This window comes from Toxotes jaculatrix, chromosome 7, assembly GCF_017976425.1.
Source record: "Toxotes jaculatrix isolate fToxJac2 chromosome 7, fToxJac2.pri, whole genome shotgun sequence".
NCBI classification, from domain to species: domain Eukaryota; kingdom Metazoa; phylum Chordata; class Actinopteri; family Toxotidae; genus Toxotes; species Toxotes jaculatrix.
Window position 1 is genome coordinate 24,302,456 of NC_054400.1, and position 13,946 is coordinate 24,316,401.

Genomic DNA, 13,946 nt, shown 5'->3' on the forward strand with positions numbered 1-13,946 from the left:
AAAAACAAATGACAAAAAAATTATGCATTAATACTACTTTAATTCAGTGATTACTCCCAAATACTGTGTCCCTGTCTTAAAGTCTTGTATCAAAACATTATATTTCAGTTGATATTATGCTTACATGTTACATATTTCTAAATAAATTTGTGCACAAATGTATGTGAGTATTCTCACTGGATTCCTGGCTGGTATCTGATGCTCCAGATTCAGTATAACGAAGCTGCTCTCTGTCGTCTGCTGTGGGGGTCCTTAGTTCATTTTGGCTCAAGGACCCCTGGTGTGTTAATCCAGCCATGACCAGATTGCATTATACTGCAAGTTGTTGCTGTTATTTTTGCCTTTTCCCTGTACACTGACAGGACATTCATGTCTAACAGCAGCTATTATATACAGGTCTTCTTTTCTCTATTTGCTATTATTTTTATATTGTTTTTTGTGTAAGATATTTTGACTACTGTAACACTGTGGGCCTAGGGAGCACCGTAATTTCAAATCCTGAGTATGACCTGTACATATGGCTTTGACAATAAAGCTGACTTTGACTTTTTTTGACTTGACTATTATAAAAACTACATTAAACACTAAGCGTATCTTTTACTGCCATTTGTCTTTATATCAAACCCTCTTTAAACCTTCATAAACCTGTGACCTACACAAATCTACCACACAACTGTGCCAGACGCTGAGGGCTTGTGCCAGGCAAGAGGATAAGTCTGGGAAACTGCAGCAGCAACACACATGCTCTGCTCATGCCAGCCTTGTTGTACAGAGCATTTCCAAGTGTTTTCAGGATCACAGAGAATCTGAAAGGCACTGCTGTAATCTGGTATAATATTCACTTTGTGCGTCTACTAATCAAAGAGGTCTCAAAGCTCAGAAAGCAACAAAGTTCTTCCAGAAAAATCAGAGAGAAGTATGAAAAATGTTCATTCTGGGACTCGAAGCCCACATGTTTTACATCACAATGACAGCGAGTGTGTGAGCTGAAACAAACAAGTGTAACAAGTGAGAAATATACGTTGTGCTCATCATCCCTGTGATTTCAGACTTTTAGGACACACTTAAGATGAGGATAAACAGGCTCTGCATCCTGTAATTACTGTCAGCCACCCCTGACTCACCAGCACTTATCATCATTATTATCATCATTATCAGCGTCAAGGATGCAGAGCAGAGATCTCAAACAACAGTAACACAAAATAAGGCAGACACATCTAGCATTGTGGAGCCAGGTATGTTAAGAAGAGGCTACAAAACTGCTTCATCTCAGCTCGAAAACAGGAAAGAGAGGATTCCGGATACCGGGGGCGGATAAAACCGAGTCACCCTGGAGAGGCCTGGAAGACAGGCAGACTGACAGGATGACATCCACAGAGGCTGTGACAAAAGACTCAAACAAACACACTGGGCTCAGCAGAGAGGCAGAGAGATGTATTGACTGCCCGAGGAAGAGACTACTGCAGGCCAAACAGCCTCAGAGCACAGGGGAAGTCCATGTGAAAGGCCACTTCTGTGCTCCAGTGAGATTATACATCAGGCCCGGCGCTGGATGAATAACACATCCTCTCTCCGGCAGCAGCCTCAGAGCCACAAACTATCTCCTTCCAGGGGAAAAAGAAACAGTCTGAGCTTGGAAAAACACTGCAAACAAGAATAAGTAAAGAGGAGGATTTAAAAATTCATTCTGCAGCCTTAAATACAGAGCCATTTGTGTCTTTTGTAGGAACATTTGTAAACACATAGAGCTCACTTGGCTGTGGCAGTGTGAGAAAGTGCACATCACAATAAATCGTCAGTGTGTGGCGTTGTTCTAGCGATCACAAGGACCACTACTGAGGAAGTGTCCAGGCAGGTCGCTCCGGAAAATTCAGCAATTCATCTGCTTCAGAGCGGAAACAGGCTTTCTGCACAAGGTCATCTCTTCACAAACAGCTCCCTCTCCCCCTCCAAACACACACACACACACACATACACACACACACACAACATTCATCTATGGTCACGGCTATCGCATTTACATTCCAGCTAACTCTGAGATGCATTTGGCAGTTACAGACTTTACAGAGCAGAATTTACGTACCACTCGTTTCTCTGTGTGTGTAACCTGTTCTCATGTCTTTTGTTTGCCCTGATTGTGAAGCAGTTTGTGACCTTTTTAAAAGGAGCTGAACAAATAAACACATACATAAGTACAGGCTATTCTCTCAACCCTCAAATTACCTGTAACCCCAGGTATAGGTGTTACACAGCAGAAAACAACGCATATTGTTTGTTAAGACCACCACAGATTTTGATATTCAACAGCTTAATGGATATGATTTCAGCCCATTTTCATTTTTAACATACACTCATAACATAAACAAATGTTTTTGTTAAGGATCCATAAAATTTAAATTTCCTAAGCAGAATTTCACCCAACTAAATATTTTTTTTGACAAGCCATGCTCCAAAGTCTGTAAAAGTTTTGGATTTTTTTAAATCACAAAAAACATCAAATTTGATCTATTAATTTAACTATCATATTACATTTTCTGTAAATGTGATTACCCAGTATTATGACCCAAAGGTTTCCTCAAAGCCTTTTCTGCAATTCCAGGTGTGTAAGGTCTCTTTTAACGTACTTACTCTTTTGTAAAACAACAGCTGAATTTGAATAAATCTTGTTTAAAACAGCCTTAAAAAAAACCAACATGTGTAACTTGCTTGTAATGGTAGAATTCAAACTCCTGTTCATGTCATTAAATCCCTCATATTTCAAGTTATATTACTAAGGACCTCTTTATCAGAGGTAGCAATAGACTTGTTAATCAAACTTCAATCAAAAATGCCTTTTCAAATCATGTAATTTCCATATTTGTACTACAGTCTCATATTTGTCAATACAGAAATATCAGTCATAAGCTACATTCAAATGATATTTTTGGCCCAACCGATCCATCACGCTCTATTAAATACTCATTCTTGAATAAACTCACTTATTTGGTTTATTTAAGAGTGGAAATAATGGTCCAATAACCACAGTGAAGCAACAATGCTGCTTCTTGTTTCCATCCTAGAGTAACTCATCAATTACAAAATACAAAGTAAGACACCTTAGAGGGTCCAAAGTAACTTGGCACTTCTTACAATCTGTCCTTCCTGTCCCATACCCAACTAGCAGCAGATTAAAATGGTTTCAACTTTGCAATAGAGCTGTAACAAATACATCCTGATGACATTACATAAGATTGCTGAGCCCAGCAGTTGCACTTGTGAGCTGAGTGGAGCCATAGATCAGAGAGAAGCTGATTTTGCTTTGGACTGTCTCTGAACTCTGTAATTCAGTGTTTTTCAAGAATTTCATCTGACTGTATTCACACAAGCCAAGGTCTTATAGATGTCAGATTCCTGTAAATCATCTCAAAACAAGCTATATTTTAGTTGGAATTACCTTTTTAAACATAATACACAGTGTCTTTGCTTTTCCACACCGCCACCCTGAACACAGCACCTAAAAATAGAGCTCAAGGATATATAAGGATTTGGTCAAACAACTGGCTCCTGGTTCTCCACTCCGCTTTGGGAGAGTAATCAGTCATCATGAAACACTTTTCCTTCCTGAAGCATGCAAACAAGAGCCAGAAGACAAGTACAGCAGTATAATAAAAGGGACACACTGGATGTCATATTGATGACAAAGCAAAGACACATTCAACACCCTAATCCTAATCCATAGAGATGAACTACGAAAAACAGAGAGAGGGAGTGACAGATGTGCAGCCAAGACACTGTCACAGCATCAGATCCACAGTCACAGAAATAATCATGTGGTCTTATTTCCCTACAGGAGGCCAGCGCACAGAATCTACAGAACAAGAAACTGTGGGACTCAACTACGGATGAATCTCTCTTTTTATGTTAGGACTGAAATCTTGTATTTTCCAATGGGATTGCCATCATCATGTGGGATTGACACAAATACTGCACTTCACAGCAGGACATTTAAATATGTGGAAGGATGAGTTTGCTGTTGGCTATGAAAAGAACCAAAAGTGGAAAGTCTCATTCAGAAAAACAGGTTTTGGATCGATTTAAATTATGGGTTAAATGTACCACAGATAAAATAGCAATTCTATTCAACTGACGGGAAGAATCGAGACAGCAGTTCCCAAAAATAAAAATCAAAGAGCAAAGAGGTCAATGGATTCATCCCAGAAAGAGCTGGAACTAGAATAGTAACATCCATAATTGCCCATTTCACCACTGGTAAAAGGCACAGTGCTGCCCAGCCTGACACATTGACTGATCACTGATCAGTGTGTTTAAATAGCTCAAGGGGGACAGACTCCTGTTTGCAATGCTCTGACATAGAGAGAGAATCAGAGCCCACTTATTGTTCCCCACAGTGAACATACTGACCATCTGCACAAAGATCAGTCAGCTGATGGACAGAATTTGGACAGACACAATAAAACAGCACATAGCAAATATGCTTATTGATCCAGAACAGAAAGGGTTAGAATTGAGATTTCTATAATTTACCACAGAGGAAAAAAAAAAGGCACAACGAAGGACAGTCTTTCTGTCGCCTCTCTAATGGCTGTATAGAGCTGGAGAGGAAAGTTGCACCTTTGGAATAAAAGCAACAGAAGATGCCAATGTGAGATGTTGTAAAAAGCTTAGCACCACTTTATGGGCTCCAGCAAATGGATTGTCCTCTAGACTGTGCGGTCACTGGGGAGACAGCAGTGGCAGGGAGAGCAAATAGAGGGGAGCTGGTTGAAGGGGGGGGGGGCTTTTCAGACTTTGGATGTGGTGACCTCAGACTGTGGTCCTTGTAGTTTTCCTCACTTCATGGAAAGTGGAAAAATCTTGCTAGATTTATCTGTAATAAACTTCACAATGACTCTTGAGTGACAATAAGTATTCAGGCTACAAAAGAACCTGAATCCCACCAAGGCTGAGGACTAGCTCTCTGTCCATCACAGTGTTTTTGCACTTCAATAAAGTCAAATGACTTGCAAGACAGATTTTTATCAAGAATTTTCAACATAGACTCAGCAGAGGCGGAGATATCCTGACATTTAGTCCCGATTGTGGGTCAAGCTCCCGGATCCTTCATTTCCCATAATGCACTGCACATCTTGTCTGTACCCCCAGACTCATTCAAACTCCATGCCCCCTGTTTCAACATACTAACATGCTCACTGTGACAGTGCTAACATGCTAATGCTTAGCAGGCATGTTTACCATATTCACAGTCTTAGTTTAGCATGTTAGGATGCTAATTAGCATTAAACATAAAATACGGCTGAGGCCAGATAGTTTTGCAGCTATCTGGTCATAAACTGAAGGATTTGACAAATTAAAGTTTTGACCTTGACAAAGACATACAAGGGATTTTCAGGAAGTTATTATAATCTGTCCTGATGGGGACATAAAAATCTGTACCACATCCATCCAATATTTATTTTTAGAGTCCTTTAATTCCAAAAATGTCAATCTCATGATGGCATGAGATGATGCTAAGTCAGGGGATAACCATAGTCAGCAGGGTTCGTCCTCTGGGGAGAGAGAATGACTTTAGGGACTAAAGAGCTGGACTGACTGACCAACCCACTTGCATGACTGAGAAGTTGTATTCTCCAAGCCCAAACTGGGATTACTCACATGATGCTACTTGAGTAATTTTCTTAGACAATGGTCCTCTAGAGCCAGAGAAGACAATAAACAACTCACAGGCTGTGTAGTTCTCTTCTGGAGTACTAAATTGATGCTGACATATAAAATTGGTGGATTGCCCCTTTAACCTCATACTATAACTGGGGCATCTGTTGTGGCAGTTACAGACACTAGATGTGCATTTTGGCAAACTGTAAAAACGTTAGCAAACACACAATCATCACATGCTGGCTCATCTGAAGTGTCTGTTGAACTGGGAGGCCCTTTCAACCACAGGGCCCACGAAGGCAGTGAGGCCCACCAGCACCCGCCTCTGATCTGTTGTAGAGCAGCCTAAAATTAGTGCCAGTCATTGAGCAGTGTAGGTCAGAACTGGCCGCCCAGCCCAGCACACCTACTAATCAGTGTGCGTTGAAATAGCTCAGGGTGGTCAGACTACTGCTTGTAATGTGCTGCATAACAGAGAGAATCAAAGACCAATAATTGTTCCAGGCTGTGAAAATAAACAGACAATGGAGCACATGCACGCATTAGCTATACACAGATTAGCTTTATGGATGCAAAAGGAAACAGCAGTATGTCTAATATGAAACAGCAGCTATTTAGTCTTACTGGGTTATTATATTAGGAATTATTCTCATCTCAGTACTTGTTTGAAAAGCCTATTAATTATACTAGAGTCTGTCCAGTATTCAGCCTCAGTAGTTTCATAGTGAACATAACTGCTGACATTGCTTATTACAGGCAAATGATGATGTTAAAAGCCACAATGACCCCCAGTTATGATCAAATATTCATTTGCATGTCTGAATAGAATTAAATATTTGTGAACAGACCTCACCTGATGTGCTTTAACGTGATTGGCTAAGCTTTAGTCTGCCTAGCAACACACATGTTTGCATTTAACAAGTTGGTTAAAGCTACAGGTTTGTAGGCTCAGTGTGCTGTGAATCAAAATCATCACTAATTTAGAAATCATATGCTTTGTTCTGCTAAATTACAAAACGTATGTGTCTTTGAAAAAGAAAAAAAAAAAGTTGTTTAAAGTCATCTGTCTTTTGAAGCAACTTTGTCAAGTCTGAGAACACAACCCCTGATGGTGTCATCAGGGTCAAGTTTATAACAAAAAGCATGCCTTACAAATTGGGAGCAAGGGTTTTAAAAATGTGCAAATTTACCTTGTAGTGAGGGTCAAATGAAAAGATGCATTATGGGAAATGTATGTTTTGTTTTTTAGGCTGACCCATACTGAGTACCAAAAGTCAGGATATCTCTGCTGCTACAATGCTGAATATACCTTTTGGCTTTAAGGAAATGCAACAGTAAACCACAGGACTGCCCCATTAAATGGCTGAATACAAACAAATACAGTAATTTAGTGTTCAAATTCACTTGTTGTCGAGGGATTCATTGATTCATTCACTCGTACTGACCAGTCTCACTTAGCAAGAGGACATTTTGACAAAAACAAACTCTGCTGACCAGAAGCACAACAAGCTCCGTGGGTCAGGCTGTTGTGAGAGAGGTGAACTCATACAACACTTAACATTTCATTAGCCGTTTCCCCCCACACCCCACAAGCAGCTGAGACATTCCATAAACACTTCGGCCTGCCAGCCAGCAGCACAGAGGGCCCTTTGAGTGGGACCAGGGAGGGGAGCTGAGATTGCAGGACCAGAGGGGCTGAGGCAGAGCACGAGGGAGGATCACTGAGCCGAGGGAGGCCGGCAGGCTCATAAACATACCAGGGATTTTTTTTTCTATGAAGGTTTATCTATGGAAACGTGCATGTTAGTATGTGGATAGAGGAGCTAATAGGAGAATCTAGGGTGAACAGTCTTGCTTAGATTCTGAACCAGTGTTTTTGTTCTGTTTTCTGATACGGAACAAAAAGTCCATTCATAGGTTTTACTGTGAGAGCAGCTGGCGATGCCTGGCCTGGTGTACTGATGGCCTGCCAGCTTTTGACCACTTTACCCAGTACACAGAAGAACAGGTGTCTTACTTGCGCACACACATGTGTATACACACACACAAACGAACTTGGCTGCCCTCGAGAGCTGACAGCACTTCCTCTGGTAGGCCTACATTTACTCTAGGAAAGGGAGAGGCTGAATTCTTTAGTTTCCTTGACCACTAAACCTCAGATGTTGATATTCAGGTACAATGATAGGCCTGTCTGGGCTTCCTAGAGGGACCTCAAATATTCATGAGTCTGCAATTAACCGGGAGTGTGGACCAGCACCGGTGTGACTTTTGCTGAGGCAGCAAGCAGCAGTGCCTACCTCTGGACTGAGGCCAAGACATTCAGGCAGACTTCATCACCTCTCAGACAGACACTTTCTATTAATGTCACAGCCATCCCAGACGGACCTGTCTACCTACAGAAACTGTGCCATATCCTGGTCATGGCAAGCTCAGCTAAACACATCCTAAAATGAAATCTCCTGAATTTTGCACAGGGGTTAAAATTAAACTGATGTGAGATTTGTTATTTCCCTTTCGGCCGACCTCTTCCTCTACGCCCTCTCACTGTATTACATTAACCAGGAGACAGTCTTCCTGGCCAGGCCCTTCTTCCACCACAACACAAAGCTGTGGCCACAGGCATGTCAGTGTCATGATGATAATTAATTATGGCAAAATAGAGCCATCAGAGAGGTGGCCTCCTTTAAAGGCCCACAGCTAATCAGCAGCTCTATTCACAGCCAAGCTTGACAATCGGCCTAGATAACCAGAAACCAGGAGACAACACTTATTCTTCTAATCATAGCAAAAGAACTCCCTTGGGATGTGTCAATTTTAGACTGGCCATTTCACACAGTGATGCAGCTGAGTAGTAGAAGGACAAGTACGGGTTTGTTTGTGTGAGTTAGAAGGTGGTTCTGATGGTAAGTCAGTCATTTTTCCCAGGCAGAGACAGACTGCCACCATGCCAGACATTAAAACACTTTAATAACAGCAGCAAAGACAATGTCAACACTGTGCCTGCTGCAGAGTTCACATATTTCATGACAGGGTGCAGAACATAAACATACACAGCAAAAAGTATCATCCAGAAAGCCTAATGTAGGTATGACATGTGTACTGTACTGTACAGTTTATAAAGCTTTGTCTAATAGATCTACAACGCTTAGCTAACTGGAACACAAAGCGCCTTTACAACACTGAGATTAAGTTAGCTTTACTAGACTGATTTAAGAGATTTTGGTGAATGCTGCAGTGCTTTATGATAAATGCAACAAAAAAACTTTCCAACTGCTCCCTAAAAGTCACTAACCACAACAAAGAGCAGTTTATTGCAAAAACTTGCTTCAAACCAGCTCCCTGCCCCAGGCCTAATCCAGCAACGTGCACAGTTATTACAACATCAGAAAATAAATCCAGACTTCTGGTAATCCACAAAGCAAGGTCCACATGAGGCAGCTGTGCCATTATGTCAGCAACAAGTCTCCTCTGGACAAAAGCTGCACCTCAGGGTCTGCAGCGTGGCGGTCTGAACACAAGGTGTCAAACAGGACAGGGTTCACTAAGCGGGGAACTCCACTGATTTTACACATCAAAAGTCAGTTTACCGGTCACAGGATTCTCAAGGGATTCCAGTTCATTCTCGACCACAGAAGTAGTTGTTTAACAAAAACACAATTCACAACTCAAGGTCTCCTTACCAGCTTTTTTCAGAGCTTTTAACCAAATTTCACAGTCTTCATCTCCACGACAACTGAGACATTTCTTGAGATGAATGAAGATAAAGCTGGTGAGTTTGAACTTGAGTTAACTCTTTTTTTTTGTTTTTTTTTAATCAAGCTGTATAATGTCTTGGCTCTGGAGAAGCTGTGTCAAGTCTGAGAAAATCACCCCCAGCGATATCATAATGATGTCATCAGGGTAATCAGCTTGAGCTCGGAGACAACAGGTTTATAACAGAAAGTGTGTGTTACAAACTGGGAGCGTGGAGCTCAAAAAGACATGGACATTTACCAGGCAAAGGGCTGGCACTGGTCACATTCGTAGAAAGTGTAGAATGAAGCGTTTTTGGAATTAAAGTCAGGATCTCTCCGCCTCCGCTGCATCAGTTTTGAATTTTTTTTAACACCTATTTCAAGCCCCCCGACTCTATAGAAGCACAAAACTCAAGTGCCAGAACTTCAAAAGCATTCAAGTGAAAACAGGTTTTTCTCCAATTTTATTTTTTCAAGCAAGTTGTTCATAAATGTATTCATTCTCTCTGTGCGGCTGCTCTCAGTTAAATTTCTGAACAACGTAGAGAAGAAGAAGAAGAGACGAGTGCGAAAAAAAAAACCAACACACCAGAAACATCCTGACAGTCTGTTTGCAGTACTGAGCGACACATGGCACGGTGGAATGACGCAGACCCAGATCGAATGGATTTAGACCATTTCAGTCATCCGAGCAGCGTGCTAGCTTACACTTCATGCTGATTATATCACAGACTATCTGCTTGTACGTCTCATGCTTTGTGTCAGAGAGCTTTGGACTGGATCACCTTATATAACAACACACCATTCTGCTCATCTGCTTAATCTGACCCACAGTGGATAACACGTTTTTTGGTTTTTAGAGGCAGACAATTTTCCAGCTCCAATCCTAATACGCGCTGTGTATCCCAATCCTTCTTTGCTGAACATTTGGCCTCAAAGAGCAACAATATGTGTCCTCGTGTGTCATTCACTTTGACAAACGTTCTGGCAGAGGAACTCTCACTCCAAGCTTCTCCTTCTGTCCTTGGCATTACCAAGTTGCCCAGACCACTCTCCTTATCCCACTTAACATTGTTATATTGTTAACATGTCAATACTCGTGCTCGATGAGTGATTCTCCTATTGTGTTCACACATAACAACAGGAAACACTGATAGCAGGCGTTTTGATTGGAAGCCGCGTGACACACTTTAAGCCCCCTCGATCCTCTTTTTTTGAGTTGAGTTGTCAGGGCTTTTTTCCTACCCGCCTCCCGTAACAAAGAGCTTTCCTAAATTTATCACGCTAGAGAAACCCCTTTAAGTTAATTACTCTGCACCAAGGACAACAACACTGATGTGTGCTGACACGAAAACACTCAGGGTGGACAGGGCCGAGCGACTGGGAAGCCCGGGGGCAGTCGCTGTCTCGGTCAGAGCATCTCTGTTAGAGTGCTGCAGTACTCAGCAGGCAAAGAGCAGAAGGGGGCGAAAAAGAGAGGGCAGGCCTGCTTACAAAGGGGAGAGAAAATACTGCTCAAAGAGCTGCTAAACCTCTGGTTTACTGTTAAGGATCAGCATATGTGAAGTGTATCTTGTCTATCCAATCCCTTCATGGCGGATTTACTTTTTACAGGTCCCAATATAGTTTAATATGTTTTTTTTTTTTTTTTTATCCAAAGCCTAACTGTGAGTAAATGGAACGAGTTAACATCCCTGACACACTCCATAGGGATGACGCCCGTGAGGAAAGAAAATAAAATTCCCATTAATGGGAAGTGAGCACATATTTTATCAAACCTGGCCTCTTTTTTTGTAGGTCACCTCAATCATCAACAGCTCAGTTCCCCTCAAATAAACCAGCTACAACATAAGAAAACCACCAAAAAAAGTTAACAAAACATGTATTAAAAATAAGGTGCATAATAATCTGGACCCCAGAAAAATTTTTAGGATGGATTTAGTGTATCGAGTCAAAAGGTTAGGACTTCATTAAAGAGATTGCAGGGGCATTTTACACATCAGTGACTTATTCTGGATCAAGGCCACCCAGGGAAAGCACAGACATCTTTCAGACAGTGATTAGAGTGGGCCTTTAATGTGCTTTTTAGTACTTTATCATCTCTGCCCATTAGATCACTTTTCTGTTTTTTAATCTGGGAAATGAAAGGCTTGAGGAACATCTGTGTTGTGCAGTGTGTCTTTCAGACCTACCCAGATCTCCTTGAACACTGTTGTCATGAGAGGTCCTGCTAGACGTGGTGGAGTCCCCATCACTGGGCCAGATCTGGCCCGTTTTACGGACCCCGATGATGGAGGCCTCGGAAACCATCACCTGCTGCTTCATACGCTTCTGAGAGAGAGGAGTGGGTGGGCTGCTGCTGTCAAAGGACTGCTGGGAGGGTGAGCGGCTTTTCTCCCTATACATCTGGTAGGTGGTGGGGCTGGGAGACACGTGGCTGGACTGGCCTGAGGAGAAGTCCTCCTCGCTGGACGTTAAGTTCTCGTTGGAGCTGCAGTCTGGTGTGTAGCCTCCCCCTACATCATCAAAGCTGCCAGGAGAGTATGAGCGCCTCGGCCAGGTGAGGTGTGCATCCTCCTCTATGCTGTGGTCCCTAATGTGGATGACTCGGGTGTCCCCGTCAGCCATCATTCCCCCAACATACACACTGGTGTAAGGCTGGCACTCAGCCGTCTGTCGCTCAGACCTTCCCCCAGTAGAACGGATCACACTGTCTTTCAGGAAGTGTGGGTTGACCTCACCGTCATCATATGACCCGTTGTAGCTGCAGTTCCCCTCAGTGGATCTGCCTCTCTGAACAGCCTTGCTGATGTCCCCTGTGGCAGCTGACAGGTTCCCAGGGACAGAGTGCAGGGACCTTTTTCGCTCAATCTGCATGGCCTGACATCCCAGGGTGCTGATTTTGTCTGAGACGTCCTTGTTGTTGACTTTGATCAGCCCTCGCTCGTGATGGTACTCCATGTTCACGTAAAACGGTTTCTCCTGGCCCCCCATCACTGACAACCCTCTGCCATCCCCGGCCGTGTGAGAGTTGGCTCTCCTGATACGCTCAAAGTTGGACCTCAGGGCTGCAACCGAGCCTGTCCCCACAGGGAAATCAGGAATCTCGGACTCCTGGCGGACGGGTGACACCCCGCCCCGTTGTTTGGCTGGGGATGCACCGTCCACCTCTCCCTCTGGATGTGGCTTACACCTCGCTGTCTTCACATGCCCTCTCTGCAGGTGCTGCTCCTCCACTGGTGCCTCATCTGTGTGGGACCTCTGGCTCTCTGGGCCACTGGGCAGGTCTCCGTCTCTAGTCTGAGGCGTCCTTTTAAATCCCCATCTCTGCCCATCATAAGACTTCCTCTCTTTTGCAAGCAGAGTCTGCAGATAGATCATCCGAAAGCGCTCCTTGTTTACTTCTTTCTCCAGCTGCCTGATGGATGTCTTGCATTTGTCCAGCTCCTGCTCAATGTCCCCCAGTGAGTTCAGCTCCATGCACGGGGGATCAGACTCAGGGAACTGGGCTCTCCATGCCTCCACAAACCCCACCGGTTCAACCATTGTTATTACTCTGACATAAACTATTCAATCAACTAAAAACACACATATACACATCTACAGCATGAACCGGACTTAACTGTTCATAACTTAAAGGCTCCATAGTGCTACAGTTCACAGAGGAAAGGTGTTCTCCAGAGTGAGGAAGGAAAGGAAGAAAACAGGGAAGAAAACCTGTTTCGTTTACAGTCTTTACTCACAAACACAAGAATAAAATCCAACAGAGGAGGGATCACGGGTCCGTGTGAGTTTATCCTTCTTCTTGCACTTGATCCCTTCTTGTGCTCGTCTACTCTCTGGAGATCCTCCGTCTTCCTCTGTGTTTGGTGTGAGACTGACTCGCAGCCCTGTGGTGTTTTGGCCCTTCGTCAGCGTTGCTGTTGCAGCACAAAGAGGAGGGGCTACATGGATATGATTTAGGCTCACACTCTCAACACATGAGAGAAAAAAAAACAACAACAACAGCGATGATTTGTCAAAATGTTCTTTCTAATCGCCAACCAGTTTTCCAGGTAGAGCTGATTACGGCCGGAGGAAAATCACCCGCATGTCTGTTCCCGAGGAAATGTTGAAAAACGATGTGACAGCTATGAAACATATGGTCCAATACAGGAGGCAAACTAACACTTAAAATGCAGAAAAAAGGCCCCACATTGTGGCGACAACGACGGTTTTGTGCAGGAAGGTATTGTCTTGAGGCTTTTACAGTTCAGGTGAATGAAGAAAAACAAGCTCCCGACTTCAACCCTTTGATTTCTACTCCAAGTCGGATTTGTTTTTTTCTGCCTCCACCGGGAGGCGGAGGTTTCTACTGAGAAATAACAGCCAACAAATCTTTACTTTTTCCCTACCTCGGTCTGGGCTTGTCTCCGTATGACACAGCATACTGGTTCTTTCAGTTATGTTATGAAAACTCTAGTTAATGCTACCAAAGTTCATTGTGGTGCAGTGTGGCCTGGGAAAATGTCGCCATCTGACGGTTTAAAAGTTCAGACCACGGCGGGGTGGTGAGTTCAA

At 43.1% G+C, this 13,946-nt stretch overlaps 1 protein-coding gene across 1 annotated transcript in view; it reads right to left on the minus strand.

Annotated features, from left to right (window-relative positions):
- si:dkey-91m11.5 (PH_BCR_vertebrate and RhoGAP_Bcr domain-containing protein) overlaps positions 1-13,805 on the minus strand; it is a 30,863-nt gene extending 17,058 nt beyond the window's left edge. The window contains exon 1 of the mRNA XM_041042060.1: positions 11,579-13,805. Coding sequence (XP_040897994.1) covers positions 11,579-12,932 — 1,354 coding nt within the window. The 5' untranslated portion in view covers positions 12,933-13,805. The remainder of the gene's footprint in view (positions 1-11,578) is intronic.
- Positions 13,806-13,946: the final 141 nt, after the last annotated feature.